Source organism: Trachypithecus francoisi, unplaced genomic scaffold (assembly GCF_009764315.1).
Source record: "Trachypithecus francoisi isolate TF-2019V2 unplaced genomic scaffold, Tfra_2.0 Lachesis_group8, whole genome shotgun sequence".
Taxonomy (NCBI): Eukaryota; Metazoa; Chordata; class Mammalia; order Primates; family Cercopithecidae; genus Trachypithecus; species Trachypithecus francoisi.
Window position 1 is genome coordinate 29,101,571 of NW_022681473.1, and position 17,302 is coordinate 29,118,872.

The 17,302-nt window shown below is 41.6% G+C and overlaps 1 protein-coding gene across 4 annotated transcripts in view; it reads right to left on the bottom strand.

The window, feature by feature from the left end:
- The window catches only part of TRIM44 (tripartite motif containing 44), a 216,446-nt gene extending 200,122 nt beyond the window's left edge, over positions 1-16,324 (bottom strand). The window contains exon 1 of one of the 4 annotated variants that reach the window (XR_004436199.1): positions 15,201-16,320. Coding sequence is in view for 3 of the 4 variants with exons in the window: in XM_033207711.1 (XP_033063602.1) it covers positions 15,201-15,869 (669 nt within the window). In the remaining variant the exon portion in view is untranslated. Of the gene's footprint in view, positions 1-15,200 lie in introns of all 4 variants that reach the window. The other 3 variants (XM_033207711.1, XM_033207710.1, XM_033207709.1) reach the window with 3 other exon arrangements.
- Positions 16,325-17,302: the final 978 nt, after the last annotated feature.

Here is a 17,302-nt window from a genome sequence, read left to right on the forward strand (position 1 = left end):
TCTGCTCAAAGACTATAAATTCCATAACTTCGAGTTGCTTCTTGTTGGTTCCCTACTGCCCAAAATACTCCACCTGGCAAATTTTAAGCCTTCGATAAATATATGTTGAATGAATAAATAGATCAAAAGAAAATAACATGCCACTAACTTGGAATAATATACAAAATTATCTTAAGAAATACTATACTTCAAAGAATTGTGGTGCACATTAAATGAAAAAATATGCAGAAAGTTTAGAGAAGAGGTACAAGCTAAGTTCTCAATAAATGTTACTTATCATTTCTGTTATTGTTATTATTAATTAAATAACAATACTGAGTGACTACTAAGTATCAGGTATTGACCTAGACAAGTGCTGAATAGAACAAAATTTTTTAAAAAATCTGTTACTAATTAAAATTATATACAATATATAGAAAGAAGACCAAAGAGAAGGGGAAAAATAGTTTTAGGATATTGAGAAAGTATTCATCTATTAAATACCTTCATACAGAAAATAAACACAAGGATAATGTACCAGTACAGCTTGGCTTAAACATGAGAGGGAGTAATCAAATTTGTAAAGGCAAAATGGAATGATGGAAAGAATATGTACTTTGTCAGGCCTGGATTCAAATCCCAGTCCTTACACTTGCAGCTAAGTAACCTTCAGCAAAATTTAACGTCTTTTGAGTTTCCTCATATATAAAGTGGAAACATAACAACACAGCTTATTGTGGAATTTTATTAAGAAACAAATGAAACAATATATGAAAATGACCTGGCCACTCAATAAACGACAGCTATGTTACTTTTCTCATATATCTGGAAACAGAGTCTCAAAACTCAACAACAGACAAAAGTTTCTAGACTCTTCTTGGTTTTATAACCTTGGCCAAAGATTAGCATTTTCATTATTTATACACATGAAGTCAGAGTCTACCAATCAACACAGGTTCAAGCCTGCCAGGGTTCACACACACTCAAAATTGAGAGGAAAATAGTAGGGGTGCCTATATAAACTTAACCTTACATCTCTCCCCATGACTGCCTACTAGAAAGAAAATGAAGGTTATTTTCTAACCAGAAAGTGAAGAGTATATTGTCCCCACCTCCCCTCTGCTTCTATAAAAACTTCCCACAGTTCAGAATGTAAAACAGAATCTAAAGAGGACAACCAGCAAGACTTGTGAACCTAAAATTAGACCTACCAGCTGTGTTTTGGTTAGCTAGTGCATAAGGCATCAGCAGGACACTGAAATATACAGAAGCCTCTTCTCTGAAGGCAAGTTTTTCTTCAGCCTATCTACCCACCAGATTAGAGCAGGCAGAAGGAACAGAAGGAGAGGGGGATGAACAGTTTGCACCCAAGAAACTTGGTGTCCAGAACTTCTACTGCTGCCAGACTAACTTGTCTGGAATGGAACTCAGAATAGAACCTTAGATGGCTTTATAACAGTAATAAGAATAAGAGCAACCCATTGCTGAGGGCTTATGATATTCCAGGCACCGTGCTAAACTCTTTACATCTATGATCTTGTTTGTTCCTCATGATAACTCAATAGGGAGAAACAATTACTTAGCTCATGTTATGGAAGAAGAAACCAAGACTCAGAGGCTGAGTGAATTACTCAACATTATACAGCTAGTAGGTGGAAGAGCTAAGACTCAAAAACAGACTGCAAAGCCAACTGGGTCAAAGACTGTTTGGTCCTTCAATATTCTCCCAGTTTTCCTTAGTAAGAGAATCTCGGTTTTTAGCTGGATACACTGTGGCCTGAACAAATGACTGTCTCCCAGCCTCCCTTGCAACTAGGTAAGGCCAGGGAATTGAGTTCTGGCCAATGAAACATAAGCAGCAATGTGTACAACTTCTCGAGAGTTCCCTTTAAAATAGAGGGGTGTGCCCAGCCAGGTGCAGTGGCTCACACCTGTAATCCCAGCACTTTGGGAGGCCGAGGCAGGTAGATCACGAGGTCAGGAGATTGAGACCATCCTGGCCAACACAGCAAAACCCTGTGTCTACTAAAAATACAAACATCAGTTGGGCGGGGTGGCAGGTGCCTGTAATCCCAGCTACTTGAGAGGCAGAGGCAGGAGAATCGCTTGAACCCGGGAGGCGGAGGTTGCAGTGAGCTGACATCATGCCACTGCACTCTAGCCTGGCGACAGAGCAAGACTCTGTCTCAAACAAACGAACAAACAAAAACAGAGGGGTGTGCCCTTCACTTTTCTATGTCTGTGATTCTGGAACTTGGAAATACTAGCTGGACCTCCAGCAGTCATCTTGGTCCATAACGCAGTAAGGATGTCAGAATGGAGCTGAAAAGAGCCTACATTTCTGGTAACTTCATGGTTCTGCCACGCCAACCTTAGACTGCCTACACCCAAAGTTATTTTACGTGATAGAGAAATAAACATCATGTGGGAGTGGTTATTTTGGATTTTTCCAAATTATTTCATTATTTTAGATGCAGTCAAATTAATCCCAATGTAAATACTGATATATAACAATTATGCAATACTCTCTCAGTTCTTCATTAATGCCCTGGAACTAGACAAGATTATTATACTTCCTATCACACATTTATCACATATTTCATGTTCATCTACTATCCAGCAGGCGCTGTGCTAGGTGCTGGGAATACAAAGATGAATAACATATAGTTCTAGCCTTAAAGAGTTTATAACCCACCAGTGAAAGACATGGAAAGAAATAACATGACATAGTACACAGTATTTAGTGCTACAATAAATGTTCACAGGCTGTTACAATGGGAACACAGAGAAGGATACTTCAAAGCCTATATCTATCTAGTAACACCCTATCCATCTTTCAAGGCCCACCTCGAAGACTCCTTCCTCTAAGAATCTATTCCTGGCTCCATGCCCTCCAGTGATACCAATTTCTCTTTTCTCTCCACTTCCATAGCATACTGTTTGTACCTTTTCTGTAATACACACAAATAAGCATGTGAAAAGACTATCTTTCCTATTGCGCTGTAAGCTTCCTGAAGTTGGAAACTTCGCTTATTCTTCTTAGTATCCACCACACAGTTCACCATAATAAACGCTCCAAAATTATTCAGATGAATAAAATTAGTTTAAAAAAATAACATATCAGTCTCTAAAATGAAAGCTAGCTATATGTTATAGTTTGGACATATTATAATGAATGTATTTGCTAATCTTCTTATTGATGTTAAAAACCAATTATTACCTTACCAAAAACTAGCTAAACCGATCTGAAGTGGGTTTAATATATAAATGTTCAACAAAAATAATCTAGCACATTACAGTATACATCAAAGTCACTGCCCATATAGTTATTTGCCGTAAATTGTGGATTGAGCCTTTGGTAGATTTGGGAGATTTTGCTTGATTGGTTGGTTTTGGTTTTTTCATTCTTGATCAGTTTTCTAACATTTAAAAAGGGCATCAATATTGACTTTTTTTGCACCTGATGCAATGTTGGCTTGATCCTATCATAGTGATATGCACACACACACACACACACACACACACACAAAATTCTCTCTCTCTCTCCCCCACCCACACACACAAGATTCAACTCTCCCAGAGTCAGGCTTCTGCGTTTCTTACCCCATTCTCATCTCTACTCCCCATATCAAGACTAAAGCTTTTGTTTCATCCATTGTCCATAATACATCTCCTATTCTGAAAGGTCCATAAGCATCTGTGTTCCTTACTGCCACCTAACAAGTTTAGCCCCTGGTTCTGAATATTAAAACAAGAATGGCCGGGCGCGGTGGCTCAAGCCTGTAATCCCAGCACTTTGAGAGGCCGAGACGGGCGGATCACGAGGTCAGGAGATCGAGACCATCCTGGCTAATACGGTGAAACCCTGTCTCTACTTAAAAATACAAAAAACTAGCCGGGCGAGGTGGCGGGTGCCTGTAGTCCCAGCTACTAGGGAGGCTGAGGCAGGAGAATGGCGTAAACCCGGGAGGCGGAGCTTGCAGTGAGCTGAGATCCGGCCACTGCACTCCAGCCTGGGTGGCAGAGCAAGACTCCGTCTCAAAAAAAAAAAACAAGAATAAGAGCATGAAACTGGGCTGCTCCTCCCAGACTGAACTATAACCTCAAGCAGAACACATACGAGGCACTGATACAGATGAATCTCTGGCTTCTCAGACTTGGGTTAGATGCAAAGGGAGGGAAAAGGTGGGTATGTCAATGAAGAGGCAGGCAGGGCAACCTCCATGTCGAGAGCTGTGGTCAAGACAATGGTGACAGAGGCTCAAGAGTCCTTTATCACCAGAGGAGCCTAAGAATAAGCCTACTGCACCAGCAACCTTACCCAAAAAAGCAATTACCTAACAGCATAAAATGCCTATGAACTCATCCTATTTTGACTGAAAGGCCAGAAAAGAGAAAAAGAGGGCACCAGACTTTTAGGAGAGAGAGTAGAAAAAGCCCGGATCTTTTCTCTCAAGAGTGGATTGTTCAGACCACTGGCTAAGTACTCTAGATCTTTAATGAAGCTCCATCACCGTCAATGTTGAATCCCCTAAAAAATCTAACTAATGTAAAAGGGATTCCCATAATCTCATATTCCCTCCACAGAGCAGTATTTTCATCTGTGCTAACAACACATTCAAATGCTAGAATAATGCCATTTTCTCATTTACAGAGCCAACTAACCCTTCTATGAGGAGTTGTTCATATAAACCAAACCAATTGTCTCTGCTATGAATAAAATCACTGGACTCTACACAGTAGCATCAAATGGTAACACAATAGGAAAATTTCCCTAGAACTTCACAAGATGTCATAATTCAGGTCCTCACCCAATGTCATATGCTCAGAGATGCCTTCTATAACACATCTTATCAAAAAGTAACCTATCCTGCCACACCAACTCGTTCTTACATTACCATGATTTATTGTTTTCATAGCACATAACACCATCCAAAATTATTCTATTTCTTTCCCACTGGAGAGAGTGAATTCCAAAAAGCTACAGCCCTATCTGTCTAGTTCACTGCATACTTTCAAGACTTTTTACAGGTTATGAAAGTACACTTCGATTGGAAATCCCAGAACTGCAGGCCTCACATAAACTTTCTACAGAACTACGCACGGGTGGCTCCAACTAATGACAGCATGCCATTCCCTTTACCTTGGTCTTAGCTTTTGTCTTATTCTGTACAAATAAATAAGACACTGGTTGAACCACTATGTATGCCAGTGCTACAAACTCTAATTAGAAGTGACCTATATCTCTTCAGCAAGAATAAAAAATTAAAAACATAGATACATTACAGCAAGCCTTCAACCTTCTGTCTCCCTATGAAAGCTTCTTCTATGAGCTGACTGAAAAGCCAGATTCACTGATCCCTATGGAATACACTATGGCATACCTCCAGCTCCTCGAGAATCACAGCTCTTTGAGCATATACTTATATTCTTCCATCCACCCAGATACCAATGTCTCCTCTGTCACTCCCCAAGCAGTTGTTCCTCTTATCACTTAACCAAACATTCTCCTCAAACACCCATCTTAAAAGCAAAGGGTGTGGCTTAAAAACCTTTGGATCTGTCTTTAGAAAAGCCATGTTAAGAACTCCACAGCGCGGTGGCTCAAGCCTGTAATCCCAGCACTTTGGGAGGCCGAGACGGGCGGATCACGAGGTCAGGAGATCGAGACCATCCTGGCTAACACGGTGAAACCCCGTCTCTACTAAAAATACAAAAACTAGCCGGGCGAGGTGGCGGGCGCCTGTAGTCCCAGCTACTCGGGAGGCTGAGGCAGGAGAATGGCATAAACCCGGGAGGCGGAGCTTGCAGTGAGCTGAGATCCGGCCACTGCACTCCAGTCCGGGCGACAGAGCGAGACTCCGCCTCAAAAAAAAAAAAAAAAAAAAAAAAAAGAACTCCACAGATGCTATATATTTACTGAATTCTGCCAACCACTTCTCCCTTTGCCACTTTGTAAGACTCTACCTTTTCTTCAGGTGATCTTGGGGTAAACTAGACAAGTGGTTTTCAAACCACAGGACATGACACATTAGTGTGCCATGAGATCAATTTAGTGGGAGGGTCCAGAATTTTTTTTTTAACAGAATAGAAGAGAAAACAGAACATATCATATGTAGTAAGGCAAATGGTGTCTCATTTGAGTTAACGGGGTATGTCTGGTGAGTGGCTGTGTGTATAAAGGAGATCATAGCATAAAATATATTTCCTCTACTGTAGGTTGTTTTCAAAATAATTTTTAAAAATACTAGACTATTGAGTATATCTAAAGCACTTTTATTGTTCAACATAAAAATTCATTAAATGTAGCTCTGAATGCAAATTCCCTTGACAATGTAAGAATTTTTGTATGAATAAATCCATAAGCCAGATCAAGCTCCTTTGTCAGATCCAGTGACCCATTTTCGTAGCCAGACATTATGGTCAGAGTAAGAGAAACCCACATATGTGAGATGACAAGTCACGACTCAGGTAAGAAGTCATAAATTGGGCTGCATAACTATTTTTCTATGATAAAGCTAAAGACTAGGCTCAGTTCAAACTTGGACCCACAAAATCCCCTGGAGACCAAATGCCACGGACCAAAACTGTAATATAGCAACATCCAGGAGAAAAGAAAGAACAGTACTTCAAGTGACTAAGTGCTGATTTTGTCCCTTCAAGATGTTCACTCAGTCCATTTGGCCTATCAGGTTGTCTCCATCCCTAATCCCCTCTCGCTGTAGGATCACCCTGTTTTTCTGCTCATTCTGGCCTACTCTGAAGTTTGCTTTTTCTCTAAATGTCAGCTGACTTTGGCAAGAACTTGGCCTTCTACTGCCAATACCAGCCACTGACAGCCTGGTTAAACACTGAGGTATTGGCCGGGCGCGGTGGCTCAAGCCTGTAATCCCAGCACTTTGGGAGGCCGAGGCGGGTGGATCACGAGGTCAGGAGATCGAGACCCTCCTGGCTAACACGGTGAAACCCCGTCTCTACTAAAAATACAAAAAACTAGCCGGGCGCGGTGGCGGGCGCCTGTAGTCCCAGCTACTCGGAGGCTGAGGCGGGAGAATGGCGGGAACCCGGGAGGCGGAGCTTGCAGTGAGCCGAGATCGCGCCACTGCACTCCAGCCTGGGCGACACAGCGAGACTCCGTCTCAAAAAAAAAAAAAAAAAAAAAAAAAAAAAAACACTGAGGTATCAAAACATAAATTGTACAAATTCCTCTCAATTCTAAACTTGTATAATTAGCCTCTTTATATTAATAATAAAAAGAAGAGCTAACATTTAGTGAGCACTAACAATATGTTAAGCATTGTTAAAGTTTCTTAATCACCCACAAAGTAATTTTATTCTCACAAAAGCTCTATTTTATTTCTTATCATTATGTCCATTTTAGAAATACAGAAACAAGGCCAAACTATAATATAACTTACCTAAGGTCAAAAAGTGGTAGAGCTAGGATATTTCCCGTCCCTCTCTAATCCTGTATTATATTTTACTTTTCATTTATAATACTTATTACATGTTTATTTGCGTATTTGTTCTTTCCTACTTCCTTCCAATAGAATGTAAGCTCTGACAAAAGTACGGACTTTCATTTTGTTCACTGCTATATTCCCAGTACTCAGAAAGTACCTACACTCAGTTGATTCTCAATAAGTATTTGCTGAATGAATGAATGCAGTGTAACAACGATCCTCTTCTTTTGTCCATCATCCCACTGAGTCACTTTTACTGTTCCAAGATACTCTCTTGCCAATAAGTAAACGTTCATTGTACTCAAAACATATGAAACCAGAGCTGCCATCAAGCTCCTATCTCTATTGAATCAAAATGAGCAGTTTCTCACCCTAGCTGCCTAACAGAGCAAATGCCATGGTCTTTCTGAGAAGAATAAAGAAAATACTACTTCTGTCTCTACAATTCCTTCAAACACAACATCTGGCATTAAATGAAAAACTGTGAGACATGACAAGAATCAGAAAAATGTGGCCAGGCACGGTGGCTCACGCCTGTAACCTCCAGCACTTGGGAGGCCAAGATGGGTGGATCACGACGTCAGGAGATAGTGACCATCCTGGCTAACACGGTGAAACCCCATCTCTACTAAAAATACAACAACAATAGCCGGGCGTAGTGGCGGGTGCCTGTAGTCCCAGCTACTTGGGAGACTGAGGCAGGAGAATGGCGTGAACCCGGGAGGCGGAGCTTGCAGTGAGCCGCGATTGCGCCACTGCACTCCAGCCTGAGTGAGCGAGACTCTGTCTCCAAAAAAAAAAAAAGAATCAGAAAAATGTAACATACAATCAAGGATGATTCCCAAAAAGATCCAGAGAAACAGATCTCTTAAAAAATAACCAAATTAACATTCTAGAGTTGAAAAACACGGTATCTTAAATGAAGAATTCAATGACACTCATAGAGTATTTCCAGCTGCTATACATGAAGAATGAAGCGAATCTATGGAGTGATTTCCAGGACATACTAAGTGTAAAAAACAAAGCATAAACGAATATTATATTCTCCCCAAACCTTATAACTCCAGTTTCACCATGAGAAAAAAACACCAGACAAATCGAAATCAAGGAACATTCTACAAAATACCTGACTAGCACTACTTAATACTGTCAAGATCATCCAAAACAAGGAAATGTGAGGTCCCAGACAGAATCGTGGTACAGAAGTCATCAGAGGAAAAACTAGTGACATTCAGTAAAGTCTATAGTTCAGTTAGTAATGTTCTAACATTAGGACTAGCAGAGTGCACGAAGCAGTTCTTGATCTGAGAACATATACTGAGCCCAAGAAACTAGGCTGTGCATTTGGTTAGTAGACAGCCAGGTGTGAGGGGAGTATAGGATAACAGAAAGCAAAGCCTATGGCATGCTCAGAGTAAAACATTTAAAGGAAGGCCAGGCGTTGGCTCACACCTGTAATCCCAGCACTCTGGGAAGCCAAGGTGGGCACATCATCTGAGGTCAGGAGCTCAAGACCCACCTAGCCAACATGGTGAAACCCGGTCTCTATTAAAACTACAAAATATCAGGCAGGCGTGGTGGCGCATGCCTGTAGTCCCTACTACTTAGGAGGCTGAGGCAGGAGCACTGCTTGAACCCAGGAGGCGAAGGTTGCAGTGAGCCATGATCACACTACTGCACTCCAGCCTGGACAACAGAATGAGACTCTATCTCAAAAACAACAACAACAAACAAACAAAAAAACCATTTAAAGGAGATCCTTTCTCGCCAAGCATGGTGGCTTACGCCTATAATCCCAGCACTTTGGGAGGCCAAGGCAGGTGGATCACCTGAGGTCAGGAGTTCAAGACCAACCTGGCCAACATGGTGGAATGTCATCTCTACTAGAAATACAAGAAATTAGCTGGGCATGGTGGTAGGCGCCTATAGTCCCAACTACTCAGGAGGCTGAGGCAGGAGAATCACTTGAATCTGGGAGGCAGAGGTTGCAGTGAGCTGACCGAGATGGAGCCACTGCACTCCAGCCTAGGCAACAAGAGCAAAACTTCGTCTCTAAATAAATAAATAAATAAATAAAGGGGATCCTTTCCATATAGACTTGGGACCCTCTCACTTTTTCACCCTGCTAAGGGGTAAAATCTCAGAGTAAAAGCAAACTAAACTTGTCACTATCCAAACATCCAAAGGGGAAGGTAGAGAGGTAAACAAAACAGAGAGGGGGATAAAATGAAAGAAAATCTCTAAGATGTGAGCAAGGTCCTCCTGAAAGTTTGGTCCAAGAAACCTCAAGAAATTAATTTAGTAGAAGGGGATTCCAAACAAGTTGTACTCTCAGGCCTTAGCAGAATCAAATTCAAATCCTCTCTCAAAGTATGCAGCTTCATGCAAGATTTGGAACAGTACCATAAGCAATTTTTAAAAAGCAATGAGAAGCTACACAGCTACACAGAACCCAGCACAAAAAGAAATAAAAACATGAAACATGAAAAAATAAAAACAGCAGCAGAAAGAGGTCCACAAAGTCTTCACATACTAGAATTATCAGAGGCAGATTATCAATCAATATGCCTACAGTTCTTAAAGAATAGCTAAGACAGCTACAGAAAAAAAAAAAAAGAATATGATTCACAAATTTATACTAGCACACTTGAAAATTTAGATAAAATGGAGAAATGTCTGAGAAAATGTAACTTATCAAAACTAACCTAAGAAAAAATGGACAACCTAGACAGACCTATGACTATTAAAGAAATTGAGTCCATAGTCAAAAATACTACATAAAACAATTACATCACTGGGTATATACCCAAAGGAATATAGATCATTCTATTATACAGATACATGCACATGTATGTTCACTGCAGTGCTATTCACAATAGCAAAGACATGGAATCAACTTAAATGCCCGTCAGTGATAGACTGGATAAAGAAAATGTGGTACATATCCCATGGAATACTACGCAGCCATAAAAACAAATCAGATCATGTCCTTTGCAGAGACATGAATGAAGCCAGAAGCCATTATCCTCAGCAAACTAACGCAGGAACAGAAAACCAAATGCTGCATCTTCTCACTTATAAGTGGGAGCTGAATTATGAGAACACATGGACACATGGTGGGGAACAACATACACTGGAGCCTGTCAGTGGATAGGGAGTGGAAGGAAGGAGAGCATCAGAAAGAATAGCTAATGGATTCTGGGCTTAATGCCTAAATGATGGGATGATCTGTGCAGCAAATCAGCACGGCACACGTTTATCTATGTAACAAACCTGCATATCCTGCACATGTACCCCAGAACTTAAAAGTTTGAAACTAAAAATTATAAAAAATGTTGGGGATGTTAAAAAATGTAAACCAAAAAACAAACAAACAAAAAACACAAAACACCAATAATAAACCAACTCTCCCTTCCCCCTTCACTCTCTCCAGGAATAGATGGCTTCCATGGTCAGTTCTACCAATCACTCTAGGAAGAAATATTTCAGTCTTTCACAAATACTTCCAGACCACTAAAAGAGAGAAAGAATATATAAGAAACACTACACTCTGCCTCAGACTATGAAGCCAAACTTTGATAGCAAAATCTCATGAGAACAGTAAAAGAACAATGATAGGCCAATTTCTTCCATAAATATAAACGAAAAAAACTACATAAATTATTAATAAGCCAAATACAAAAACATAAGGCTACTTCAACTTGACCAAGTTGGATCAAGGAAATCCCAGAAATGCTAGCCTTTCTGCTTGAATTATAAAATACAACAATACGAAGAGATGAAAGTAAGACCATATATATGCACACACCTCTATTTGCAGAAAGAAACACCTGAAGGGTAACCAAAAAACTAATAAAAACGGTTACTGGCCAGGCACAGCAGCTCACGCCTGTTATCCCACAGCTGTAGGAGGCTGAGGCAGGAGGACTACTTGAGGCTAGGAGTTCAAGACCAACTTGGGCAACATAGCAAGACACCCTCTCTACAAAATAAAAAATAAATAGAATTAGCCAGGCATGGTGGTGCACACCTGTAGTCCTAGCAACTCAGGATGCTCAGGTGGGAGGATCGCTTAAGCCCAGGAATTTGAGATTACAATGAGCTATGCTCCCACCACTGCACTCTAGCCTGAGCAAGAGTAAGATCCTGTTTCTAAGAAAAAACAAGTAGTTACCAACAGCTGATGGAAGAATCAGATAAAAAGGGCAAAGGCTTTTGAGGCATGTGAACATATCACTGATTTTTAAATTTAACTTTAAAAGATTAATCAATGTAATTCATCATCATAACACAGTAAAAAAGAAAATCACATGATCATCCCAAAAGATGCAAAAAAAGCATTTGATATTAAGTAATGAATCAAAATTCAGAAAAACTTGGCAAACTAGGACTAGATTTTTTTTTAACTGATAAAACATTATCTATTTTCAAAAACCATAGAACGTATCACTTATTTGTGCAATGTTATCAATTATTGCTAGATTAGGAACAAGGCCAGAATATCCACCAATCACATCCATTCAACATAATCCTGGGGGTGCTATCCAATGCTGTAAGGCAAGAAAAAACAAATAACAGGTATAAGGGTTGAAAAGAAACAAACAAAAAAGATCTCTCTTCACACATAATATAATCAGTATGTAGAATAAATCTACAGATAAATTATTAGGATATGTAAGATAATTCAGCAAATAGATTACAAAAAATCAATACAGAAAAGTTAATCACATTCCTATATACAATTAGAAAACAAAACTTAAAACCATTTATTTTTATTTTGGAGTTCTGTCGACCAGGCTGGAGGGAAGTGGTAGGATCATAACTCACTGCAGCCTCAAACTCCTAGACTCAAGCAACGCTCCCACATCAGCCTTCTATATAGCTGACAGGTGTGAGCCACCGTGCCTGGCTCATATTTTCTACAATACTATAAAATCATTTTACAATGATGTGAAAAATCTTTCGGGAAAAAAATATAAAAGTTTACTGCAAAGCAATAAAAAAGACCTAAATAAATGAATCAGAAGACTTCATGTTGTAATGATATTAATTCTCCCTATATTGGCTTATAAATTTAATACAATATCCAAAAACACTCCTGCAGGCTTTTTAATACTATGACTCTAAGAAATGTAAAGGGCCAAAACTGGCCAACACACTCTTATAAGACAAGATGGAAGGACCTGCTTTACCAGATATTAAGACATATTATAAACGGATGGTAACTGAGAAAATATGCTGTTCACACAGGGATATACTAACAGATCAAGAGAACAGAAGAGCCAAGTAACACATTCACACACATTACAGGCACCTGATATATGACAGGTGGGACAGCATTTCAGTGCACAAAGGAAGGGCTTTTCAATAAATACGCCAATAGCAATTGGCTATCTGTATGGGGGAAAAATGAAATTGAGCCCCTAATTCTACTACACAAAAATCAATACTAAGTAGAACAAGACACAAAAAGCACTAACCATAAGGAAAAGTATCGATAAGTTTTACCACATTAAAATGAAGAGCTTCTATTCAAAGCACAACTTTTTAAAAAAGAAAAACCACATAGAAGATATTTGCAACCCACGTAGAAAGAACAAAACAAAACAAAACAAATCAGAAACAAATACATAGCTGGGCATGGTGGCTAATGCCTATTAGTCCAAACACTTTGGGAGGCCCAGGTGGGCGGATCACCTGAAGTCAGGAGTTCAAGACCAGCCTGGTCAACATGGCAAAACCGTCTCTACTAAAAAAAAAATAGAAAAATTAGCCAGGCTTGGCAGCAGGTGCCTGTAATCCCAGCTACTCAGGAGGCTGAGGCAGGAGAATAGTTTGAACCTGGGAGGCACAGGTTCCAGCGAGCTGAGATCTAGCCACTGTACTCCAGCCTGGGCAGCAGACCAAGACTCCATCTCAAAAAAAAAAAAAAAAAAAAAGAAAAGAACAAACATATATAAAAATTCATACAATGAGAAAAGGACAACTCAATAGAAAAATGGGCAAAAGAACCGACTAGGTACTTCACAGAGAAAATACAAAACATCCTCAAAGTCATTAGTAATCAGAGGAATGAAAATTAAAACCACAATAAAATACCATTACATATCCACAAGATTGACAAAAATTAAAAATACTGTAACAGCAAGTGTTGAAGATACAGAGCAACAGGAACTCTCATATACTCTTCATAGTGATTCAAACTGGTACAACCACTCTGGAAAATAGATGGCAACATGTAGTATTACTGAAGATATGCATAGCCTCTGACACAGCAATTTCACTCCTGCGTTTATAGTCCACTTAAATATATGTAAATGTACACCAACAGACAGGACCAAGAATATTTACACTGACATTATTTGTAAGAGCCCGATGCTCCCAAACCTGGGAACAAATCAAATGTCCATCTATGACAGAATAGGTAACTTACGGCATATTCATAAAATGGAATTCGATATAGTAATGAAAGTGAATAAACTACAGCCACTCATAGGATGACTCTCACAAACACAGTGTTGAGAAAATGAAGCAAAACCCGGAAGAATGCATGATAAAAATATTATACCCACAGTCTCAAGTTCAAATAAGTTTAGGAATGCATACATATGGAGTAAAAGCATCAAGGTAAGCAAGGAAATGATCACAAAAGTAAAGATTATGCTTACTTATGCAGAAGAGAGATGGTTATAATTGGAAAAGGTATGAGGGAAAGGCTTCAATATTGCTAGCAATGTTCTATTTCTTAATCTGGAGACTACCTCAGTATTTGTTTTATAATTATTTCTTAGACTGTAAGTTTTTACATACTTTCTGAATGTGCATTTTACAATTATAAACAGGGACTAAAAAAGGGAAAACCTAATAAAGACGAGCTTCATTCTCAAGGTATTTGTTATCCCAAAGCCAGCTATTCCCTATTTAGGAAAGCAAAAGTCATCATAATATGACAATGCTCGCTAATACAGATTACTTAATGAACTGATCACTCCATTCAAAATTTCCCCCCTCCCTCCCCGATTAACACCAGCAGTTTCTCTGAATGATAGTAAACATCCACAATATAAACAAAAGGCACATCGTCTGCAAATTCATTCATTCAACAAACATTTCCTAAGTGTCCACTGCCTGGGGGACCAGTAAGGTCCAAGACAGATAAAGATCCAGACAGAGGACAAGGGAACTTCCACTCCCACCCCAATTTGGCCTCCATCTTCTTACTCTCCTTTTCTACTAAGTTTCAAACACGAAGAATCTAAAATGAACTCAGGGAACATATGAAGTTACTATTAAACTATTGTGTTATTCTTTTCAATGCAGACGTATCACCTGATTGGATTCATGTGGCAAAATCATATTTCCCATGTTTTCCAGTAGGCAAAAAGATTGCCTTATCAAGAGCCCTAACACAAAGCACCAGTTTCAACAATAGTGATGCTGTGGAAACTGGCCTAAGTGGGGTCAAAACTCCCAAGAAATGCTTTACCTGGAATCCACAGACCAGAAACTTGCAATTTTCTAGAAATTGTATACTAGATTTTGTGTGTGCATGTATTTTCTCAGGTCAGAGTCCAGAACTTTCATCAGATTCTCAAAGGAGTTCAACCAAAAAGGGTGAATAAGAACTGCTCCCAAAAAGTTGGAAAGAGTAGCTTCTTAGGGACACAGTGAAAGCGAATGTGGTCACAGCCAGGCCACCTGAGCAGAAACCCAGGTGTCCTGACCCCTAGGCTTATGCTTTGAAGGCCCAATACTTACTCTTAATTCTTCAAAGGCTTCGTCTAGGGTGGAGAGTTGGTGGCCCTGATGAGCCCCAATGACTGGACACAGGACACAGATGAGCTGCCTATCTTCCTGGCAATAGGTGCTCAAATCGAGCCCATGGTCCGGACACTTCCTCTTGGCCACTCTCTCTGCTTCCATTTCTATTTCTGGGTCAAATTCACTTTCTGCCTCAGTTTCTCCCTCCGCCTCGGATTCCCCTTCTTCTTGGTTGTCTTCTTCGGCTTCGCTTTCTTGCTCATCCTCCATTTCTTCCTCGCTGTCTTCTTCACTCTCCTCATCGCTCTCATCGTCACTCTCTTCCTCTGTCTCGCTCTCTTCCTCTGACTCGCTCTCTTCCTCCGACTCACTTTCTTCCCCTGCCTCGCTTTCTATCTCCCTCTCCTGCTCCACCTTGACCTCCGCTTCTTCCTTCCCCGCCCCCTCTCCGTCAGCTGGCGGGGTCCAGGCCTGGGCACCGTGGACGTATTCAGCCAGGTGGTGACTGAGGAACTTCTGCCTGTGCGCCTCGGCGTGGCGGCGGCAGTAGCAGAAGCCGCATTCTCGGCACACTTCCTCGGCCCCCGGAGCCTCGTCGGGCTCGCACTCGTCACACGTGCCGTCGTGAGGCAGCTCCTCGAAGGCCGCGCCCACTCCGGAGGCCATGTGAGTGCTGTGACGCCGTCAAGGCCTCGGGGCCTCAGGGCTCGCGGCCTTCCCTCTGCGCGGCCTCCTCACTTCCTCCTCCCGCCTCGGGTCCCTTCCTCGGGAGTCGCCGCCCGCCTGGACCGCGCCGCGTCTCGAAGCGCGACCTGGGGCCGGGGCAGCCCCTGCCCGGGCGGAGCAGCAAAGAGCCTTCTGCCTGCTCGGCCTGCTCCGCTCTGTACCTGCGCTTCCTCTGCCGCGCAGGGCACTTCCGGCGCGGCCACCCGGCGCCCCGCCGGCCCCCGCGTCGCGCCGCTCGCTCAGCCTCCCGCTACCCGGGCGAGATTGCTGCTGCCGCCGTCCCCCGCGCCGCCCCGGTTCCACTTTCCCTTTCCCCGTCAGGAGGCCTCCTTTTACTTCCTGAGTCATTTAAAGTGGCAATGACCCTTTTCTGCTTTTCCCGCGGGGCTCACCTCCGCCGCTCCAAATCTCAGCGTCCCTTGGAGGAGGAGGAGGGAGAAAGAGGAGGATCGGGGAAATCTCTTACTCTCTCCGGGGGCGGGAATTGGGCTCCACCTCCCCCATTCCCTCCCTGGAAGTGTCAACCTGAGTTTTCAAGGCCACTAGGCTGGTGTCCCTGTGCATTTCATTCTCTCTTGTGCCAATTTGTCGCTGCTTGTCACAGTCCCCAGTGTTCTGCAAGGTGCCAGGACAGTGTTGTTTACCAGACTGAACCTGACCTCTTGGGATTTCCTGAGTGCGGAAGGGCTATGTTTGTTCTAGGCTCGGGGAATCGGGGTCAGGATGAGCAAACAAACATTTTCGATCCAAAGCAATACTGTGCTTTGTCTATTTGCATTCCTGCCTCCTGGGATTTCAGAACTTCTGGAGTGGTAACCTCTGTGCGGTTTTCTGAGAGCTGCCTTGTGTTGGGCAGAGATGTCAAGTGAAGTGAGGTGGGGAGAGGCAGTATTTGTCGAGTGACAGGTCCAGGTTGCAGTCATTTTCGTTTATGTAAGGTGTCCCTCTAGATTCCCATTAAGAAAACGGAAGAGAACTGTTGTTTATAAAGCAGTACTGTAGTGCCAAGAACCCGGCTACATCTTTTTGTGGCTCTTTAAAAGCCGGTTTTGGAAGATCCTCTGCCCGATGGTCCCCAAATCCTGGTGCCACTACCTATCACTTTTATGACCATGGACAAGTTAATTCATCGTATTCTGTTTTCCACTTTTTAAAAAAGATATAAAGTGAAAGGAACGGTAAATATGTACCTCATGGCGTAGTTTTGTGGATTAAATGTAACGATGCTTGCCCTGTAGAATATTCACTAAGCTTTCATTATTATTTTTGGCACAAATTATATTTAGTGCTCACAATGCCCCTTTGAAGGAACATATTTTACACACATAGGGCATTTTCGGCTGGCTGCTGGTAATGTAGGCAAGTCCCTACCT